The sequence below is a fragment of the Pezoporus flaviventris genome, unplaced genomic scaffold (assembly GCF_033815535.1).
Source record: "Pezoporus flaviventris isolate CSIRO_AGI_PZ_B2104156 unplaced genomic scaffold, CSIRO_AGI_Pfla_v1 ptg000148l, whole genome shotgun sequence".
NCBI classification, from domain to species: domain Eukaryota; kingdom Metazoa; phylum Chordata; class Aves; order Psittaciformes; family Psittacidae; genus Pezoporus; species Pezoporus flaviventris.
In genome coordinates this window covers 1,523,218-1,539,065 of record NW_026892696.1, presented here as the reverse complement: position 1 = coordinate 1,539,065, position 15,848 = coordinate 1,523,218, and the positions used below count along the sequence as shown (strand labels likewise).

Sequence of the window (15,848 nt, the reverse complement as noted above, 5' to 3'; positions counted from 1 at the left end):
TACAGCAGGAGGCATTCAGGACATTGTCAAGGGATGTCTGGAGGAGGGCAGGAACCTGCATGGGGCCTCCTGTTGGAAATGGCAGACACCAGGACACCCTTGGCATTGATGGGTTGGGCAGAGCGGATCAGCAGAGAGAAGTGATCGGTGATTTCTCTTCCCGTGTTGATCTCTGCTGTAGCTGGAGTCCTTCAAGACCCAAGTGATGCGAGTCTGTTCTCCAGCAGCAGCAGGAAAAGCCATCACAGAGCAGCAGGTGAGTTTGGATGCCAGTGCATGGAGATGGTGCCTTCAAAGCCTGGCACGGCTTGAGACAGTCGTGGTGCCTGTTATGTATATTAGTAGTGTCCAAGCCTCTCCAGGTCATAGGTTGTTCCACAGCTATCCCAGGTTAACAACACTGCTCTGTGATACAAAGGAGATAAGATCCTTTTTGTGCTCCCAGCTTGGTTTGGGTCAGTGGGCTCTACCAGGGCTCTGACATGGCAAAGAGTGTGCAGCAAGCTCCAGTTGCTGCTTGCTGGGACAATCTATGTCCTTCAGGTGGAAAGGGTGTTAATGTAGTGCCTTGTTCTCCTCTTCCTTCTGCTTTGCCAGGTGATAGAGAAGGTCAGACAGGTTTGTGACGAGAGCCAACAAAGTAATGAGAGAGAGAAGTGTCTGCAAGAGGAAATCAGCTCCAGGCTTGCAAAGGAAAAGGAAGTGTCTGCAAACGCCGAGGTGTTCAAGAAGTGCCTTCAGGAGCTCCAGGTCAGCCTGTTCAATCTTGGTGATCAACTGGCAGGAGATGAGCAACACAGGGCAGTTTTCTTGGCCTGAGTATAGGTCAGAGAAAAGGGAGGCCGTGTCTGGGCACCAGTCAGTTTGCAGCAATCCATATCCATGAGAATGAAGCCCCAAAAGTGCAAGCTGGAAAGAAACATGAGGTGTTGCAGAAGCGTCTCTGCTCCTGAGCCTGCTGGGAGTCGTTCCCACCAAGGATAGCATAGAATGGTTTTGAAGGGATCTTAAGATCATCCAGCTCCACCCCCTGCCACGGGCAGGGACCCCTTCCACTAGAGCAGCTTGCTCCAAGCCCCTGTGTCCAACCTGGCCTTGAACACTGCCAGGGATGGGGCAGCCACAGCTTCTCTGGGCACCCTGTGCCAGCGCCTCAGCACCCTCACAGGGAAGAGCTTCTGCCTTATCTCCAACCTGAACTTCCCGTTTCACTTTGAACCCATCACCCCTTGTCCTGTCCCTAATGAGGAGTCCCTCTGCAGCATCCTTGTAGTCCCCTTCAGACCCTGGAAGCTGCTCTGAGGTCTCCACGCAGCTTCTCTTCTCCAGGCTGAACAGCCCCAGTGTTTTCAGCCTGTCTTCATATGGGAGGTGCCTCCCAAACCGTGGCCTCCTCTGAACTTGCTCCAACAGCTCCATGTCCTTCTGATGCTGAGGGCACCAGAACTGCACACAGTGCTGCAAGTGAGGTCTGACAAGAGCAGAGCAGAGGGGCAGGATCCCCTCTCTGACCTGCTGCTCATGCTCTGGGGGTGCAGGCCAGCGCAGTGAAGCTGGGTCATGTTCTTTTCCTCATTAACCAGCCCATATCACCCCATGGGGTGTCACACAGAAGTGTTCACATGGCTGTACCCAGGGCTTTTCAGGGCTGTTGTGTTCATTGCCAAGCCCCAGCAGCCCATTGATCCAGCTTGGTCACTGGGTGCATTTGTTCCAGGCTCACCTGAGCAGGTCCTGCAGCAGCGCCAGCCTGCGAGGGGAGCTGGGGAAGCTGGAAGCAGTGTGCCTGGATCCCTCCATCTCCACCATTGGGGTGGCAGCGGTGGAAATGGCACGTGTGCTCCTGTCCTGGCTGGAGGCAGCAGAGCAGCTCCTGGCTGGTGTGGGGATGGACCTGCACAAAGGTCTGTGTCCTGCTGCTGTCCCTGGGAACAAACCTGCTCCAGGTGGGATGTCCTCCATAGCCTCTGTGAAGGAGAGAGAGTCCAGTGTGAGCTGAGCTTGGGGGTGCCAGGCCCCCAAGCTGGTGCCAGTCTCAGGCAATTTGGGCAACTAAGAAGCCTGCTCAGGCAGCGCGCATGCTCCTATTGCCTACCTCTGCAGCACTGTCACCCAGCTTGGTGTGACCTACCCCCACAGGGCTCTGGGGGGGTTGTCTGTGAGGTGCAATGTCTGCTTGGGCAAACCCCATCTATTGACATCATGGTTATGCCATCAAAGTGGGATTTGCCTTAGTGGTATATGGGAAACACTTGTGCTGGCGGAGATCTGAACCCTTGTCTCGAGGTTCCACATTGCTTTGTCTTCCCCTTCCTGGGCTGCCTCTGTTGTGGGGTTTGGCAGAGCAGTTGCATAGTTTGTTAGGTGAATGGTGCATGGAAAACACAGCAGCCATGGGAGGGAAAGAACTTTAAATCCAGTCCAACTTTTATCCCAGCACTGCAAAGGCCACCACTAACCCATGGCACTGAGGGAATGGGAACACTTCCAGGGACAGTGATTCCACCACTGCCTTGGGCAGCCTGTTCCAATCCTGAGCACACACTCCACACCCCCCCAGCACAGATCTGTGTCTGTCCCCCACGTTGTGCTATGTTGTCCCTCAGTAGATCAGTGATGCCTCTGAAAGCAGCATGGGACAGCGAGCATTGCTCCCATGGCAGCATCCCTGTCACAGTGCTACTGCACAGGGGTGCAGAGCCCCCCGTGCTGGTGGCAGTGGGGTGGAGCTGGGTGGTGTTCCACTGTTGGAGGGTGCAGGAGGAGCTGTGAGCCCACTGTGGGTACCAGGGTGGTGATGATAGCACCAGGAGCATTGTGCAGCAGCGAGCGAGGCTTGGCTCTTGCAGAAGTGCCGGCCATAAAGAAGATGGGGTGATGCAGCAGTGTGGGTGACAGGAACAAGGGCTCTGAGCAGCTGCCTTCCAGCCATGTCTCGGCAATAGCAGCCATCTCCAGGGGTGGGAATGTGCTGCAGCTCCGTAAGTAAAGCGGGGAAACCCTCAGCTGGCCCCAGGAGCCTTTCCAAGGGGGTCTCTGAGCCTGAATCCCAGAGCAAGGGGCTGTGAGGGGCTCCGGACTGGTCACTGGGTGCAAGGCATAACTGCTGCCCATGGGTCTCTCTGACACCAGCACATCCACTGCCCTAGCCTGGGAGGGAAACCCAGGTCCAGTGTGTTTCCTGGGTATCCCAATGAGCACAGGGAATGACTGTGGGGGAAGTTAGTGGTGGTCCCTTCTACCTGCTGTCTATGGACCTCCACCACCAGGTGAGGGGATTGAGGGCCAGCAGTGGCCAAAGTGATTTTTGTAAGGGGACAAGCAGCATCCCCAGGCCTCAGAGGATGCTCCAGGAGCTACTCATGGGCTGTGTGAGCACCTTGTACAGTGAGACTCCATTGGCTCTTGCAGGGCTGTTGGCTGCTCTTGGGACATTGGTGGAAACCAGTCAGGAAACTGCCCAGAGGAATCAGACATTACAGGTACAGACACATGTCCATAAACCAAGGTGACTTCTGAATATCTGAGGTCTCTGGGTCTGCAGTAAATGCAGGGGAAGGCTGAAGATGGAGCCAGATGTCAGTGTTGGTATCCCTAAGAGGGCAAGGATGGACAGTATATCCCTGTATGGAACTGTTTGTGAGTGAACAAGCAGGAGGCTTATGTCTTGCCCTGCTCCTAAGGTGCTTGCTGTCACACCTCGGTATCTGCTGTATCCCTGTAGGCACAATTAGAGAAGGCCCAAGAGTCACAGGCAGCTTTGCTGCAGGAGCACACAAAGCAGCTGGAAGCGAAACATGAGCAAGTGCTACAGCTAAAAATCAAGCACATTCTGCTGGAGAAGGACAAGGAGAGCAAGGAGGTACGGGGGCAATGGTTTGTCTTAGGAAAATGACTGCTAGAATAGATGTCTGTAATAGTGTTGCCTTGCAAGAGGAAGTCTTTAGCCTCAAGTTGTCTGGATGCAGTCCCACGAGACCAAAGGAAGCACTGGGAAAGAGCAGAAAGCAAGGAGCACCATCCAGATCCTTGAGCTTAGGAAGGCATTGCGTTGTCTGTAGTGAATGGAGTGCAAGTAAATGGAATGGGGACAGCGTGTTGTGGTGTCTTTAAGACGGTTTCTAACGTGCTTTCGTGTCTGTTGCCTCTGGAGTTGCTGTTTCCCAGTGTCAAGTTCTCTAAGGAGGTGGGTAAGGAGCAGCCAAGTGGCTCCTCCTTCACCTCTGCTTCGCCTTTTCCTCATCCTCTCCCTCATTGTGTTGCCTTGTGTCCTGCTGAGCTTTTCCCCCATAACTTGTCCCTGCCCTGGAGCAGGGACCCTCCTGGCTGCTTTATTCCTTGGAGTCCAGGTCTTTTCCCTAATGATGTGTGTTATTTTCCTATCCTGGAACTGTGGGCTGTCAATTCCCAGCTCCTGGAGAGCGCCGTCACCCAGGAGAAGAGCAAGTACCAACAATCCCTGGAGGAAGAACAGAAGAAGATCCAAGACCTGGAGAGCCACCTGAGGAGCATGGCTGAGGTCAGTGGCCTGCATGGAAGGTAAAGCAGAACTGCTCACCCTTGGAGTGAGCACATCTGAAAGTGCTCTGCAGCATGCTGGGCCATCAGTGGACTGTGGGCTTCCTCCCTCTCCAAATACACCTCAGTGCATATCTTCAGAGAGAAAGGTGGCTACCTGCAAGCTTGGTACCTTCATTGCTGCTCATCTCCTCGTGTAGGCTATAGAGAGAAAGTCAAAGGAGCAGGAGGCTGCTGACTGCAAGCTGCAAGAAGCTGTGCAGAAGCTGGAGGAAACCACAGTGCGAGAGGTAGGTTCAACACCCTGTGCGCAGGCAGAGGACTTGGCTGGATGTGCTTTCAGTGAAGAAGGCTTCTCCAGTCCCCGGTTGCAGGGCACTGCAGCCTCCCCCTTCCCTGATATCCTTCCCTTCCCTCTGTCTTTCTGACCACTAGCCAGGAGAGATGGTGCGGATCTTGATCCCGAAGGAAAACACGTGCAGTGCTTCCAACCAGCATCACTCATCCTTGTTTCCTAGATGGTGTTACAGCAGCGGGTGCTGGCACAAGACGAGGAGCTCAGGACCCTTCAGGAGGAGATTGAGTTACAGAGACAGAAACTGCAGGGAGAAATAGAGGAATACAAGGAGCAGAGTAAGCAGCACGCACTGACAATTGTGGCTTTAGAGGAGAGGCTGCTGGAGGCCAAGGAGCAGCAGAAGACCCTGGAGGAGGAGCACACAGCACTTGTGGAGAAAATGAAAGGTAGCTGCAGCATCTGCACTTGGTTACCGTGAAACTGATAGAGAGGGAGCAGTACATTTGCTGCTATGGAAAGCGTTGTGTATGATATTGATCCGAGGTTTGCCTGTGGCAGAGCGAGCTCAGTGAAGTCCCTGAAGAAGCTGTTTCACAGGGAGTTGCTGTCTGTGGCTTTGGGGACTGTCAATGGCATGCTGTGGTCACAGACAAGGCTTTCTCACTTGGAGAAGAGTTCTTTGCCCTCTAAAGCAAGGAGACTTTCAGCTGCACTCAGGCAGAAGAGATGCTGACCAAGGAAGGATATGAGGAACTGTCTAAGCACTGTTAGAACCACCTTCCTCAGTCTTCAAAGGAGGAGGATCTGACGTTCCTTTTCCTTCTTCCCATGAAGGAAAAGATGTGTCTATCAGAAGCAAGGCAGGCCAAATGTGTGTGTTATGAAGAAGTAACTGGCATTGCTGTTGTGTCCTGCAGGATTTCGGGGTGACAGTTGCCAGGCACCACCGGGGGCTTGGCTGGAGCAGTGTCCTGCAGCAGAGTCTCACAGCTGTCTGTGGTAAGCAGCGCTTGCTGGTGGTGCCTTGTTCAGAACAGATACCCCCAGGAGAGCTTAGGAGAGCTGAGGGGAATGACTGCAGCTTGTCCTGAGCTCTTATTTGTCTGTGATTCCTTTCCTCAGGAAGTTCAGGGAGGAGCTGGTCATGGCACAGAACATGCTGCTCTCCAAGGAGGCTGTCATCACTGGGCTCACCAAAGAGCTTGCAGAAACCAGAGCCAGGCTGACAGACCTGAGAGGTGGGTGAAGCGTGATTTCTACCTTCCCATCCCTCTTCTGGGCAGTAGCAAGGTGAACTCATGCAGATAATGGGAAATAGGTGCTGCCACCCTCAAGCAACACTGTTGTTGTCCATCCCCTTCGGGTTGGTGAGTTCCTCCCCGTCCCTGGCTAAGCAATAGTGGTGACGGTGGGTGAAGGTAATCAGGTGGAGATGGGGTGGGCAAAACTGAGGTATCTTTCTCAAAACACCACTGGTGGGCTCCTTTGAGCCTAAGTCATCCTAAGCCTTGCCTGGGACTCCCCAGTGGGCACCATGTGCTTTAGGGAGGCTGTTGTTCTGCAATCCAAAGGGAAACAGCCATAGCAAGTGATTGCTCTGGCCTATGTCCATGCAAAGGGACTGGCTGTGCAGTGATTTAGTAGAGCAAGATCTAAGGGGACACATCCATTTCACCAAGAACTGCAGATTCCCCAGGGCTGGGCAATGAGACATCCAGAAACCCCTAAAGCTCTTGTATCCCAGGGGAGGTGAGTGAGGAGCACAAGGTGGAACTGGAGCAGAGCCTGACCCGGCTGAAATGCCAGGAGCAGGAATTGAACCTGCTCCGAGAGAAGCTATCCCAGATGTCCAGCCTGGTGGAGAAGAAGGATCAAGCCCTGGAAGCAGTCGCTGAGGAGTTAAGGTACATGATGCTGTGGCTGGGTGCTTTGCAAATGCTGTTCTGTAGCTTCCCAGCGGCTGATGGCATTTAGGTATCTCCCAAGATGCAAAAGGCACGTGGGAGTGAGAGCACTGGATTGGAGCAATGTTGTCTCTATGGAAGTGCCATGTGAACTGAAACAGGGCTTTAGCAGAGCTCGTGCTGGTGGACGTGTAACTAAGTCACATGTAACTAAGTGAATGTTCCCACTCACACCATGGTAGTCAGTGGTGGTGCTGCTCCCCGCAAGCTGTTTGAGCAGCCTTCATCTGTCAGGGTGTCCCACAGTGGTCTTGTCTCTTGGCACAGGCAGGCCCAATCCCACTGCAAGGAGCTGAAGGATGCTCAAGAAATGGCAAAGAAGCCAGAGGCTGCTCCTGGGACACCAGCACAGGCAGAAGTTGCTTCTAAGCAGGTAAGTGCACACAGAGGCTGCTGAGGTCTGGGTTTGCTGAGAGCATCCATAGTGCATGGTGTTTCTCAGAATCATGGAATCAACCAGGTTGGAAAAGACCTTTAAGCTCATCCAGTCCAACCATTCCCCAGCACTGCCAAGGCCCCCATTAACCCATGGCACTGAGGGCTTCATCTACACGGTGTGTGAACACTTGCAGGGAGGGTGACTGCAGCCCTGCCCTGGGCAGCCTGTTCCAATGCCTGAGCATCCTCTGGGGCAGGAATTGTTCCTCAGCTCCATCTAAACCTGCCCTGGTGCAGCTTGAGGCCGTTTCCTCTTGTCCCATCCCTTGTTCCTTGGGAGCAGAGCCCAGCCCCTCCTGGCTCCATCCTCCTGTCAGGCAGTTGTAGAGAGCCATAAGCTCCATGGCCAGCCTCATGCCTGCTCAGAGCTCGTGCAGGGTCTCTGGCCACCCTTTCCCTAGCCAAGGGCTGCAGATGCTGCAGCTTTGCTACTGGCTGATGAGCTGATGTTTGCACAGCACTTTGGAACCAGGCAGTGTTGTGTGTGTGCTAATGGTGCTATAATTGCCAATTAGAAGGAATAGCAGCCTGCATGTGGAACGATCTGCAAGGGCTGCCTCTTCTTTCCTTGCTGAGCAGTCGATGCTGGCTCTATTGGTGCCATCCCCGGTGCTAGGGAAGGCAGGAACAGAAAGGCTCTGCAGCAGCAGATGGAGGGACTGTAGGAACCGTACATCCTGTACCACAGCAGTGGCAGACAGCGTGCCAGCAGGGAAGGCTGCAGTGTGGGGGCCAAGCAGTGACTCACAGCCAGCTGACAAGCAGGAGGTATCACTGTCCTGTTCTGCACGTGGGGATGGGGACTGTTGGAGACCCAGCCAAAGCTGTGGTTCAGGAATAAGCCACTTCTCACTGAGCTGTACCAAAAGGCAACAGCAGCCAGACCTGAATGGGCAGTTTGCAGCCATCAGTATCTGTGTGGGGCTGCCCCATCACAGGTTTTGGGATGTTTGTCATCGTGCTGCAAGCCAGATGGGGCTGGAATGGGGAAATCATGGAATCAATGAGGTTGGATCAAGTCCAACCCTTACCCCTGCACTGTCAAGGCCACCACTAACCCATGGCACTGAGGCCTCATCTCCACGGGGTGTGAACCCTTGCAGGGACGGTGACTGCAGCCCTGCCCTGGGCAGCCTGTTCCAATGCCTGAGCACCCTCTGGGGCAGGAATTGTTCCTCAGCTCCATCTAAGCCTGCCCTGGGGCAGCTTGAGGCCGTTTCCTCTTGTCCCATCCCTTGTTCCTTGGGAGCAGAGCCCAGCCCCTCCTGGCTCCATCCTCCTGTCAGGCACTTGTAGGGAGCCATCAGGTCCCCCCTGAGCCTTCTCTTCTCCAGACTGAACCCCCCAGGTCCCTCAGCCCTTCCCCATCACACTTGTGCTCCAGGCCCTGCACCAGCTCCATTGCCCTTCTCTGGCCCCGCTCCAGCACCTCAATGTCTCTCCTGTTGTGAGAGGCCCAGAAATGAAATACATGGGTCTGGTCTAAAAACAAGTAATGCCTGAGGTCATTCATATATGCAGGCTGCAGAGTGAGTTGGGATGTGTGCATTGAGGAATGTGAAGGCGCAGCCTAAGAGCAAAATGCTGCCATGGCCACTCAGAGCTATGCACCATCCCTCTCCTGGCTCTCTGGAGCATTTCCACTGCTTATGTCCCCACCAGGGTGCAGCGGGCTCAGCAGTGTGAAAGGGGTCTCGGATGCTGCTCTTGTATCCCCACAAATCCACCCAGAAGGGTGCCGAATGAGATGCTCTGAGTGACCAGTGCCTGTCAGCAAGGCTGTGTTTCAGCCAGGTCGAAGCTGAGCTCATGCTGAGCCAGATCAGTGTGAGTGAGAGCCGGCTGCTCTGCCTCTTCCAGGAGTCAGTGCTGGACTTGGCTGACCTTGGCAGGAGATGCCGAGGCCTCAGGCACGAGGAGACGATCCAGCGCCAGCGGGAAGGCTTGGCTGAGCTCCGGGGGAGGGTGAAGGTGCTGGAGAAGAGGCAGTCCTCAGGTAGGGGAAGGTGCATCCATCTGCAGGAGGGGTTTGGAAGCGAGCAGGTGCCTGGCCATGTGCATGGCCATTCCCACCCTCAGGTGCTGCGCTGCTCAATGTGAGAGCAGCTTTCACCCAAAGGAGCTGAGCTCTGGGTGTTGAGGTCTTGCAAGTGCTGGATGTTGTGAGAATCTTCTGCATGCCCAAGCTCATTTTCTCAGTCCCTTTCCATTTTCTGTATCCCTGTCTTGAGAGCACTATGGTGAAGCAGCACCACCTTTGTTAGAAGCTGGAAGTAGAAGAGCTGTTTGTGGTGTGAGCTCTGAAAGCCCATCTGCAAAACAGGCTGGGGAAAGCAGTGGCCAAACCCTGGAGTAGCAATATCTGCAAGGAAAGCTGGTGCAGGCTCAGCTCCAGAGCCCATGCACCTCTCCATGCACAGTCACCATAAGAGGAAACCTGGCAAGCCTCAAAAGCAGCTGAGAGATGAAGCCTCAGCATGCCATACAGAGAGTGGGACAACTCAGTGGCTGTTCTTTTATCTCCAGCTGCCACGATGAAGGGTTCAGAGCCTCTGGTGGTCCTCACAAAATGCTTAGCAGAGGAAGTAGTCCAGAGAACAGGTCATGAGAAGGAACCCACACCCGTGTCAGGGCCAAATCTGAAGGCCAGCAAGGTAAGGAGGCAGTTTGTGGTTTATGGTGCTTGGGTTATGGTGCTAGGTCAGGAAAGTGCTCTCTGTAACAGGGAGAATTCAGCTTTCTAATATCCTAAGAAAGAAGCTGAGAGGGGGAGATGGAAAATCTGGCAACATGTGAGATGCTCAACCCAAGGCCAGGCATTCCATGGGCTCCATTGGTCTTTCCCTGTTTGTGCAGGTTCCTGGCTGTGTTCCTAATGGGGGCTCACACGGGGCAGTGAGCTGGGAGATGGGCGACACGATAGACTTTGGTGAGAAGATGGTGAGTGAGTGATGGACATGTTCAAATGGTGCTTGTAGAGTGTAGGTGGTCTGCAAACACACCTCAGATGTAAGTAGGGGGGTCTCTTCCCACCGAAAAGGGCAGGAAAACATCCAGCAGGGAAAATGGATCATCCTGAAAAAGGAAAAATACCCAACCCCAAAGAGTTGTGCAGCTCGGAACTGAATCCCAGGCTGGTCCGGAGCTGGGATGCACTGCTGTGTGCCACATCCTGAGTGCCTCCAAGCACACAGCCCAAAGGAACCACAGTCAGGTGTGGGTTTAGGAGCAAAGCTCGCAGAGGGGAAACGCTCCCTGAAATGAAACACAGGGAAGGAAATGGTGCTTCCCATGTGACACTGGCATCTCCTGAGCTGGGCAGGATGGAAGCAGATGGCTGAACGGTGGGATGCAGTAGAGTGGAGGAGTTGGCAGGGCAAGGAAATAATGCACTCCCTGCTCTTCCTGCAGTACCTGGATGCAATCAGTACTCTGGGAAGCCTGATGAAGGTGGAGGAAGTGTCGGGAATGCAGTCTTTGAGGCACCTTCCTCCGGAGGAGAGGGGAAAAGCAGGGCTGCAGAGGCGGAAGGACCTGGAGCTGCTCTGTGACAAGATCAGGAACCTCAAGAGTCGCCTGGAAAGAAACGAGGAAAAGCTGAAAGAATACGAGGGCAGAGTGGAGCAGCTGAGGTACTGAGAGGCAAGGTGGCCATTGCCAGCCATGGGTCTGAGTGAGACCTAGTCCTGGATGCTCTGATGTCCGGGAGCATCCTGCCATGGAGGGTGGATGGCCCTGGGAGGGACACCAGCATCATACGGTTTTGCTGGGAAGCTGTTGCTCCCAGGCAGAGCCTGGCTTCGAGGGGCTGATGCAGGTGACAACTTGTCCCCCCCATTGTGCACAGGCTGAACCAGGCATCCCTGCAGAGGTGCCAGGAGGAGGTGTCCAAACTGGAGGAGGAAGCCTACAGGGAGGCGGAAGAGAAGGCTCTGCTGCAGGAGGCGCTGGAGAGGACACAGCTCCAGCTGAACCAGGAGAAGAGGCAGCGAGCAGCCAAGCTGCACAGGGGGAGGCCACGGGAGCAGGTGAGCAAGGACCCATGAGGACAACTGGAGCCAAAGGTCCCAGTGCTTGAGTGGTCAAAGGCAGGTCATGATGGCCAGCAAACACCTCCAGGCTCAGTGGTGCTGGCAAAGGAAGGTGAGGGATGGATGGCACAGCCAGAACACTCCACTGTTGGTAAGATGCCCAAGGCAAGCCCTGCAGGCAGAAGGGAGGTGACACTGGTGATATCCAGAGCTGTGCAGAGGTTGGGAAGGTGTGATGCCTTCTTGGGGTGCACAAAAGATGTAAGGAGGGTGTGAAATGTCCATTGTCACAGGAGATGTCTCCCCTTATGGGTGCAGATGCCTGATGTTGCACTCTGAAATGAGCACTGGGGAGGCACTTGGTGAATGAAGAGTGAGGATTGGGGTGAAGATCCATAGGGCTGAAAGGTGCCAAGTGTTGGCTCTGGGGATGTCTCTCGTGTGGGGCACCTCATGGGGAACTTGCTGCAGCCAGGAAGGTGAAGGAGCCCAATGTGCTGTCTCAGCAGAAGCTGTGAGCCCACTGGAATGTGCTTCCCTAGCTCCTGTGATCCATTAGGAAGTCATGGTGGGTCTGGCTGCTGCGTACTGCAAGTGGCTGTGCTCTTCTGCAGCCCCAGCCGGGCAGATGCCAAGCGAAGAGCTGGATGCTCCATGTGATACCCAACCCCTGCACTTCATGCAGCATCCATCAGGCACCTGAGATCCTGTGGTCCATCTGACCATCCCAAGAGGTTGGGGCCCTGCTGCTTAGTTGCACAGCAGCATTTCCACTGCAGGAGATGGAGTGCAACAGGAATGTAGGCAGCTATATAGAGGGGTCTGGGCCATGAACGTGGTGTTGATGTCCTTCTGTTCTGCAGGCTGGAGCCAAGAAGCCTTTCTGCTTGGGCAAGCTGAAGGCCAAACAGTGCACAGCAGAAGCTGTCAAGATGGGAAGTGCATAGGAGAGGCACCACGTGGGCCTTTGGTAGGTGAAGGTCTGCAGTGGGAATGGGTCATTGTGCTGCGGACTTCCTAATGTCCGATGTAGTACAAGGCTTTGGTGCATTTTGAGGAGCCCCTGTTGGAATCCCATAGCTCCAGGGCACGCTGGTGTAGGACCTTATTTTCCTGCAGTATGGGTCCCATGGTGTGTGGTGTGCTGTATGGCAGTAGGAAAGGTGGTGTGGATACAGCCCATTGTACGCATTGTGTGTGTGAATAGAGCCCATTGTACAGACTATATGAGTGAAATCAGTCGTCTGGGTCCTGTCCTGTTGCCTCTGAAGCAGCCTTGTTGCACGGCCCACACTGTCCCTTGCACTTCCACCTCCTGTGGTGCCCTGGGGAGCTGGAGCACAAGGCATGGTGCAGAATGGAAACAGAGGAGTGCATCACTGACTGGAGCCACAGTGAATGTCCCTGTACCAGTGGGAAGGGAAGAACAGGAGCAGCCCCTAGTTTCTGAGGAGCAGTGGTGTTCTGAGGGAAACTGGGAGCTCCTATGCCCATTTGCCCGCAGCCACTTTGCTTTGCTCAGAGCAGCCTATGCAGAGTTCTCTGCAGAGCTTTCCAGCAAAGGATAACGTGGATGTGAGCACAGCCCCTTGGGGGTTTTGTCGGTATTTGTAATAGAAGTCAAAGGGTGAGAAACAGCACAGAGGGGCTGAGGCAGGAATCATAGCGTCTGTGAATGTGCTGCTGGGCACCTGTGGGCACATTGTGGCTGATGCCTAATTTCTGGTGCATTATGTGGTTGGTGGCTGTGCTGCAGGGCTCTGGCCATGGCAGTTTTCCCTCTTGATGTGCTGTGGGCTTCCCTCTTGATGTGCTGCGTGCTGCCCTAAGCTGATTTTGGGGCAAGGCATGACCTGGTTCCCTCATGTAGGTTCACAGGATCATAAGGGTTGAAGGAACCTCTGGAGATCATCCAGTCCTGTCCCCTGCCAAGACAGCGCCACTCAAAGCAGGGCACACAGGAACGTATCCAGGCGAGTTTGGGATGGTTCCAGAGAAGGAGGAATGCCCTAGGCAGCCTGTGCCAGGGCTCTGCCACCCTCAATGGAAAGATGTTCTTGCTCACGTTGAGGTGAAACTTGCTGTGGTTTAGTTTGTGGCCATTGCTCCTCATCCTGTCACTGGGCACCACTGGAAAGAGTCTGGCACCATCCTGCTGGCGCCCACCTTTGAGCTATTGATGTGCATTGATGAGATCCCCTCTCAGGCTGCTCTTCTCTGCACTAACCAGGCCCAGCTCCTGCAATCTCTCCTCATGAGAGAGATGCTCCAGAGTCCTGAGCATCCTTGTGGCCTCGGCTGGACCCTCTCCAGCATCTCCTTGTCTCGTTCTGAGGAGCCCAGCATTGGGCAGGGTTGACAATTCCCTGCCGGGCTGTGCTGCGGCCATCTCCCGCGGGTTTGCCTGGTGGGGTCGGGCTGCTCCACGATTCCCGATGCCGACCCCCCGGGAGTAATGGATGGAGCTGGAAGGAGCCCGTGGGAGCCGCCTCCCCCCTGCTGAGCGCCGGGTACGGCTCCTGCACGCCCGGGCTCTCCCGAAGGGGGCCTACGGAGGCAGCGGAGCGGCGGAGGGGCCCGGACCCCCCCGCGGCGGGGCGGGGCGTGGAGGCGCGGCCATCCGGGCACCATGGCGGCGGCGGCGGAGGAGCTGTCGGGGCGGCGGGGCCGCGGACCGGAGCCGGGGCCGGGGCCGGGCAGCCCCTTGGGGCGGGCGGCGTTCGAGGGTTCGCCCGGGGGCGGCCGCCGCGTCTTCAGCCCCGCCGCGGAGTTCCGCGAGTTCTCCCGGAGGCAGCTCCGCGACATGGAGCGGCTCTTCCGACAGTGAGTACCGGGGAGAGCGGGGACGGCCGGGCGGCATCACCGGGCACCGGCGGGGGGACCCCGGCCAGGTCCCTGCAGGAGGAAGCCCGCAACACCTTGCAGGAGGTTCCCTTGGCTCCTCGTAGGAGGCTCTCCCCATCCCTTGCATGAGGGATGCCTGGGATACCCCCAACTCCTTGCAGAAGGGATCCCAAGGACTTCCCCCCTCCACAGCTCCTTGCAGGGGGATGCCTGGGATACCTTTCCCCCAGCTCCTGCAGGAGAGATTCCTGCACACCCCAAATCTCAGCAACAGGGACCCCGGTCCCCCCCATCTCCTGGCAGGAGTGACCCTGGCACCTTGTATTGCAGCCGGGAAAGCTGGAGCGTACCACAAGGGACCCCCCTGCCTTCCCTCTGCTGCAGCACCGAGGAGTTCCCACTTCTCGGTGCGTCCCCAGCATCCCCAGCCTCACTGCGTGCCACCACGCATGGTGCAGCGTGACTCGGTGCACAGGCTCTGCCCGGGGGGAACCTGGCATCGATCCCTGGAAATTTCCAGGGGAAAACTGACATTGCGGTGTCTGTAACCATGGTCACACCAGGATGTGCCGGGGGCGCAAGTGGCATGGCCCGGAGTATCCTTATGGATGATGCAAAGGCAGCGTGGCTGTAGGGAGCATGGAGAGGAGCGAGCATCCTGCAGTGTGCTGCTGCCTCTGGCCCCATCCGGTGTAAACCGGGGGTGAAATCTGTGTAGATGTGCTGCAGGCTCTTGCTTGGGCACTGCTGGAGAGAGTGGAGGGGCTGGATGCAGCGAGCCCCAAGGCACAAGGGGGGGGGGGGCTGTTTGAGGTGCAGGCAATGTTCTGCCAGCATCGCAGGCAGTGCAAGAGCCCCCCTGTTCCCTGCTTCTTCCCACCCGGACACAGATGTGCTGGTTGCTGCTTACAGTCTCTTGGATGCAGCCTGGGGTGAGGGTACAACCACGCTTAGGGTCCCCAAGACCAGAGCACCCATCTGGTGATGCTGAGCACGGGAGCTCATCGTGGTGCAGATGGCGTGTGGTGGGAATGTGGCCGGCACCACGCAGGTAAGGAGCCAGGCGCACGGAGCAGACGTGTTTGCAGTGCCTCACTGCAGCGAAAGGAGCAGCGTGAGGCAGCCCGCGGCGGTCTGGGAGCTGGGAAAGGGGGTTTTCCCAAGGGAAGGACGCTGTTGAGCCGTGTGCCCTTGTCACCCTTGCAATGCAATGATCTGACTGTATGGTGTAAAGTGTGGGAGGGGTTTTGCTGCCTGAAGGGGGGAGATGGTGCCGCATGGGAGAAGCAGAGGGATGCCGGCATCCCCAGAAAGCAGAGAGGAGGGGAGTGAGAGTAAGGAAGTGCCCTGCAGCTGGGGCATGCCTTGCATGGGATGAAAGAGCAGGGCCAGGCTGGCAAACTTGCCCTTTGCAGAGCAACTCTGTGTGATGCTCCAAGAGGGATCTCGGAGGCAGGAAGCACGTTGGGGCTGCTCCCCCAGCCCACCTCCGGGCTGACAGCAGCAGCAGGCAGAGGGGAGCAGGGCCAAGTGCTGTGAGAGAGTCCCCACAGCGTGGGAGAGCAGGAAGGCGACAGGGACAGAGCGAAACCGCAGCAGGGAAGGTACAAATGAGTCACAGACCTGCGGCGTGCTGAGCCTGGTGCTCTGCGAGGCGGCTGCAGCTCCGCAGGCAGAGCACGAGTCAGCCACCGAAAGGAGAAAGCCTGCTCGTGATGGGTGAAGCTGCTGGGACACTCCTGCATGGCCCTGGGC

The 15,848-nt window shown here is 56.1% G+C and overlaps 1 protein-coding gene across 7 annotated transcripts in view; it reads left to right on the top strand.

The window, feature by feature from the left end:
• LOC133282987 (EF-hand domain-containing protein D2) overlaps positions 1–15,848 on the top strand; it is a 29,584-nt gene that overhangs the window by 9,826 nt on the left and 3,910 nt on the right. For 3 of the 7 annotated variants that reach the window (XM_061479389.1, XM_061479388.1, XM_061479391.1), the window contains 18 exons: positions 182–256; positions 598–750; positions 1,718–1,904; positions 3,412–3,482; positions 3,725–3,862; positions 4,412–4,519; positions 4,719–4,808; positions 5,037–5,262; positions 5,734–5,815; positions 5,939–6,054; positions 6,561–6,720; positions 7,048–7,153; positions 9,079–9,214; positions 9,745–9,872; positions 10,075–10,158; positions 10,630–10,850; positions 11,066–11,246; positions 12,113–12,219. In XM_061479389.1, the coding sequence (XP_061335373.1) occupies positions 182–256; positions 598–750; positions 1,718–1,904; positions 3,412–3,482; positions 3,725–3,862; positions 4,412–4,519; positions 4,719–4,808; positions 5,037–5,262; positions 5,734–5,815; positions 5,939–6,054; positions 6,561–6,720; positions 7,048–7,153; positions 9,079–9,214; positions 9,745–9,872; positions 10,075–10,158; positions 10,630–10,850; positions 11,066–11,246; positions 12,113–12,196 (2,346 nt within the window). In that variant the 3' untranslated portion in view covers positions 12,197–12,219. Of the gene's footprint in view, positions 1–181; positions 257–597; positions 751–1,717; positions 1,905–3,411; positions 3,483–3,724; positions 3,863–4,411; positions 4,520–4,718; positions 4,809–5,036; positions 5,263–5,733; positions 5,816–5,938; positions 6,055–6,560; positions 6,721–7,047; positions 7,154–9,078; positions 9,215–9,541; positions 9,873–10,074; positions 10,159–10,629; positions 10,851–11,065; positions 11,247–12,050; positions 12,220–13,845; positions 14,073–15,848 lie in introns of those variants that run through there. The other 4 variants (XR_009747743.1, XM_061479390.1, XM_061479394.1 and 1 more) reach the window with 4 other exon arrangements.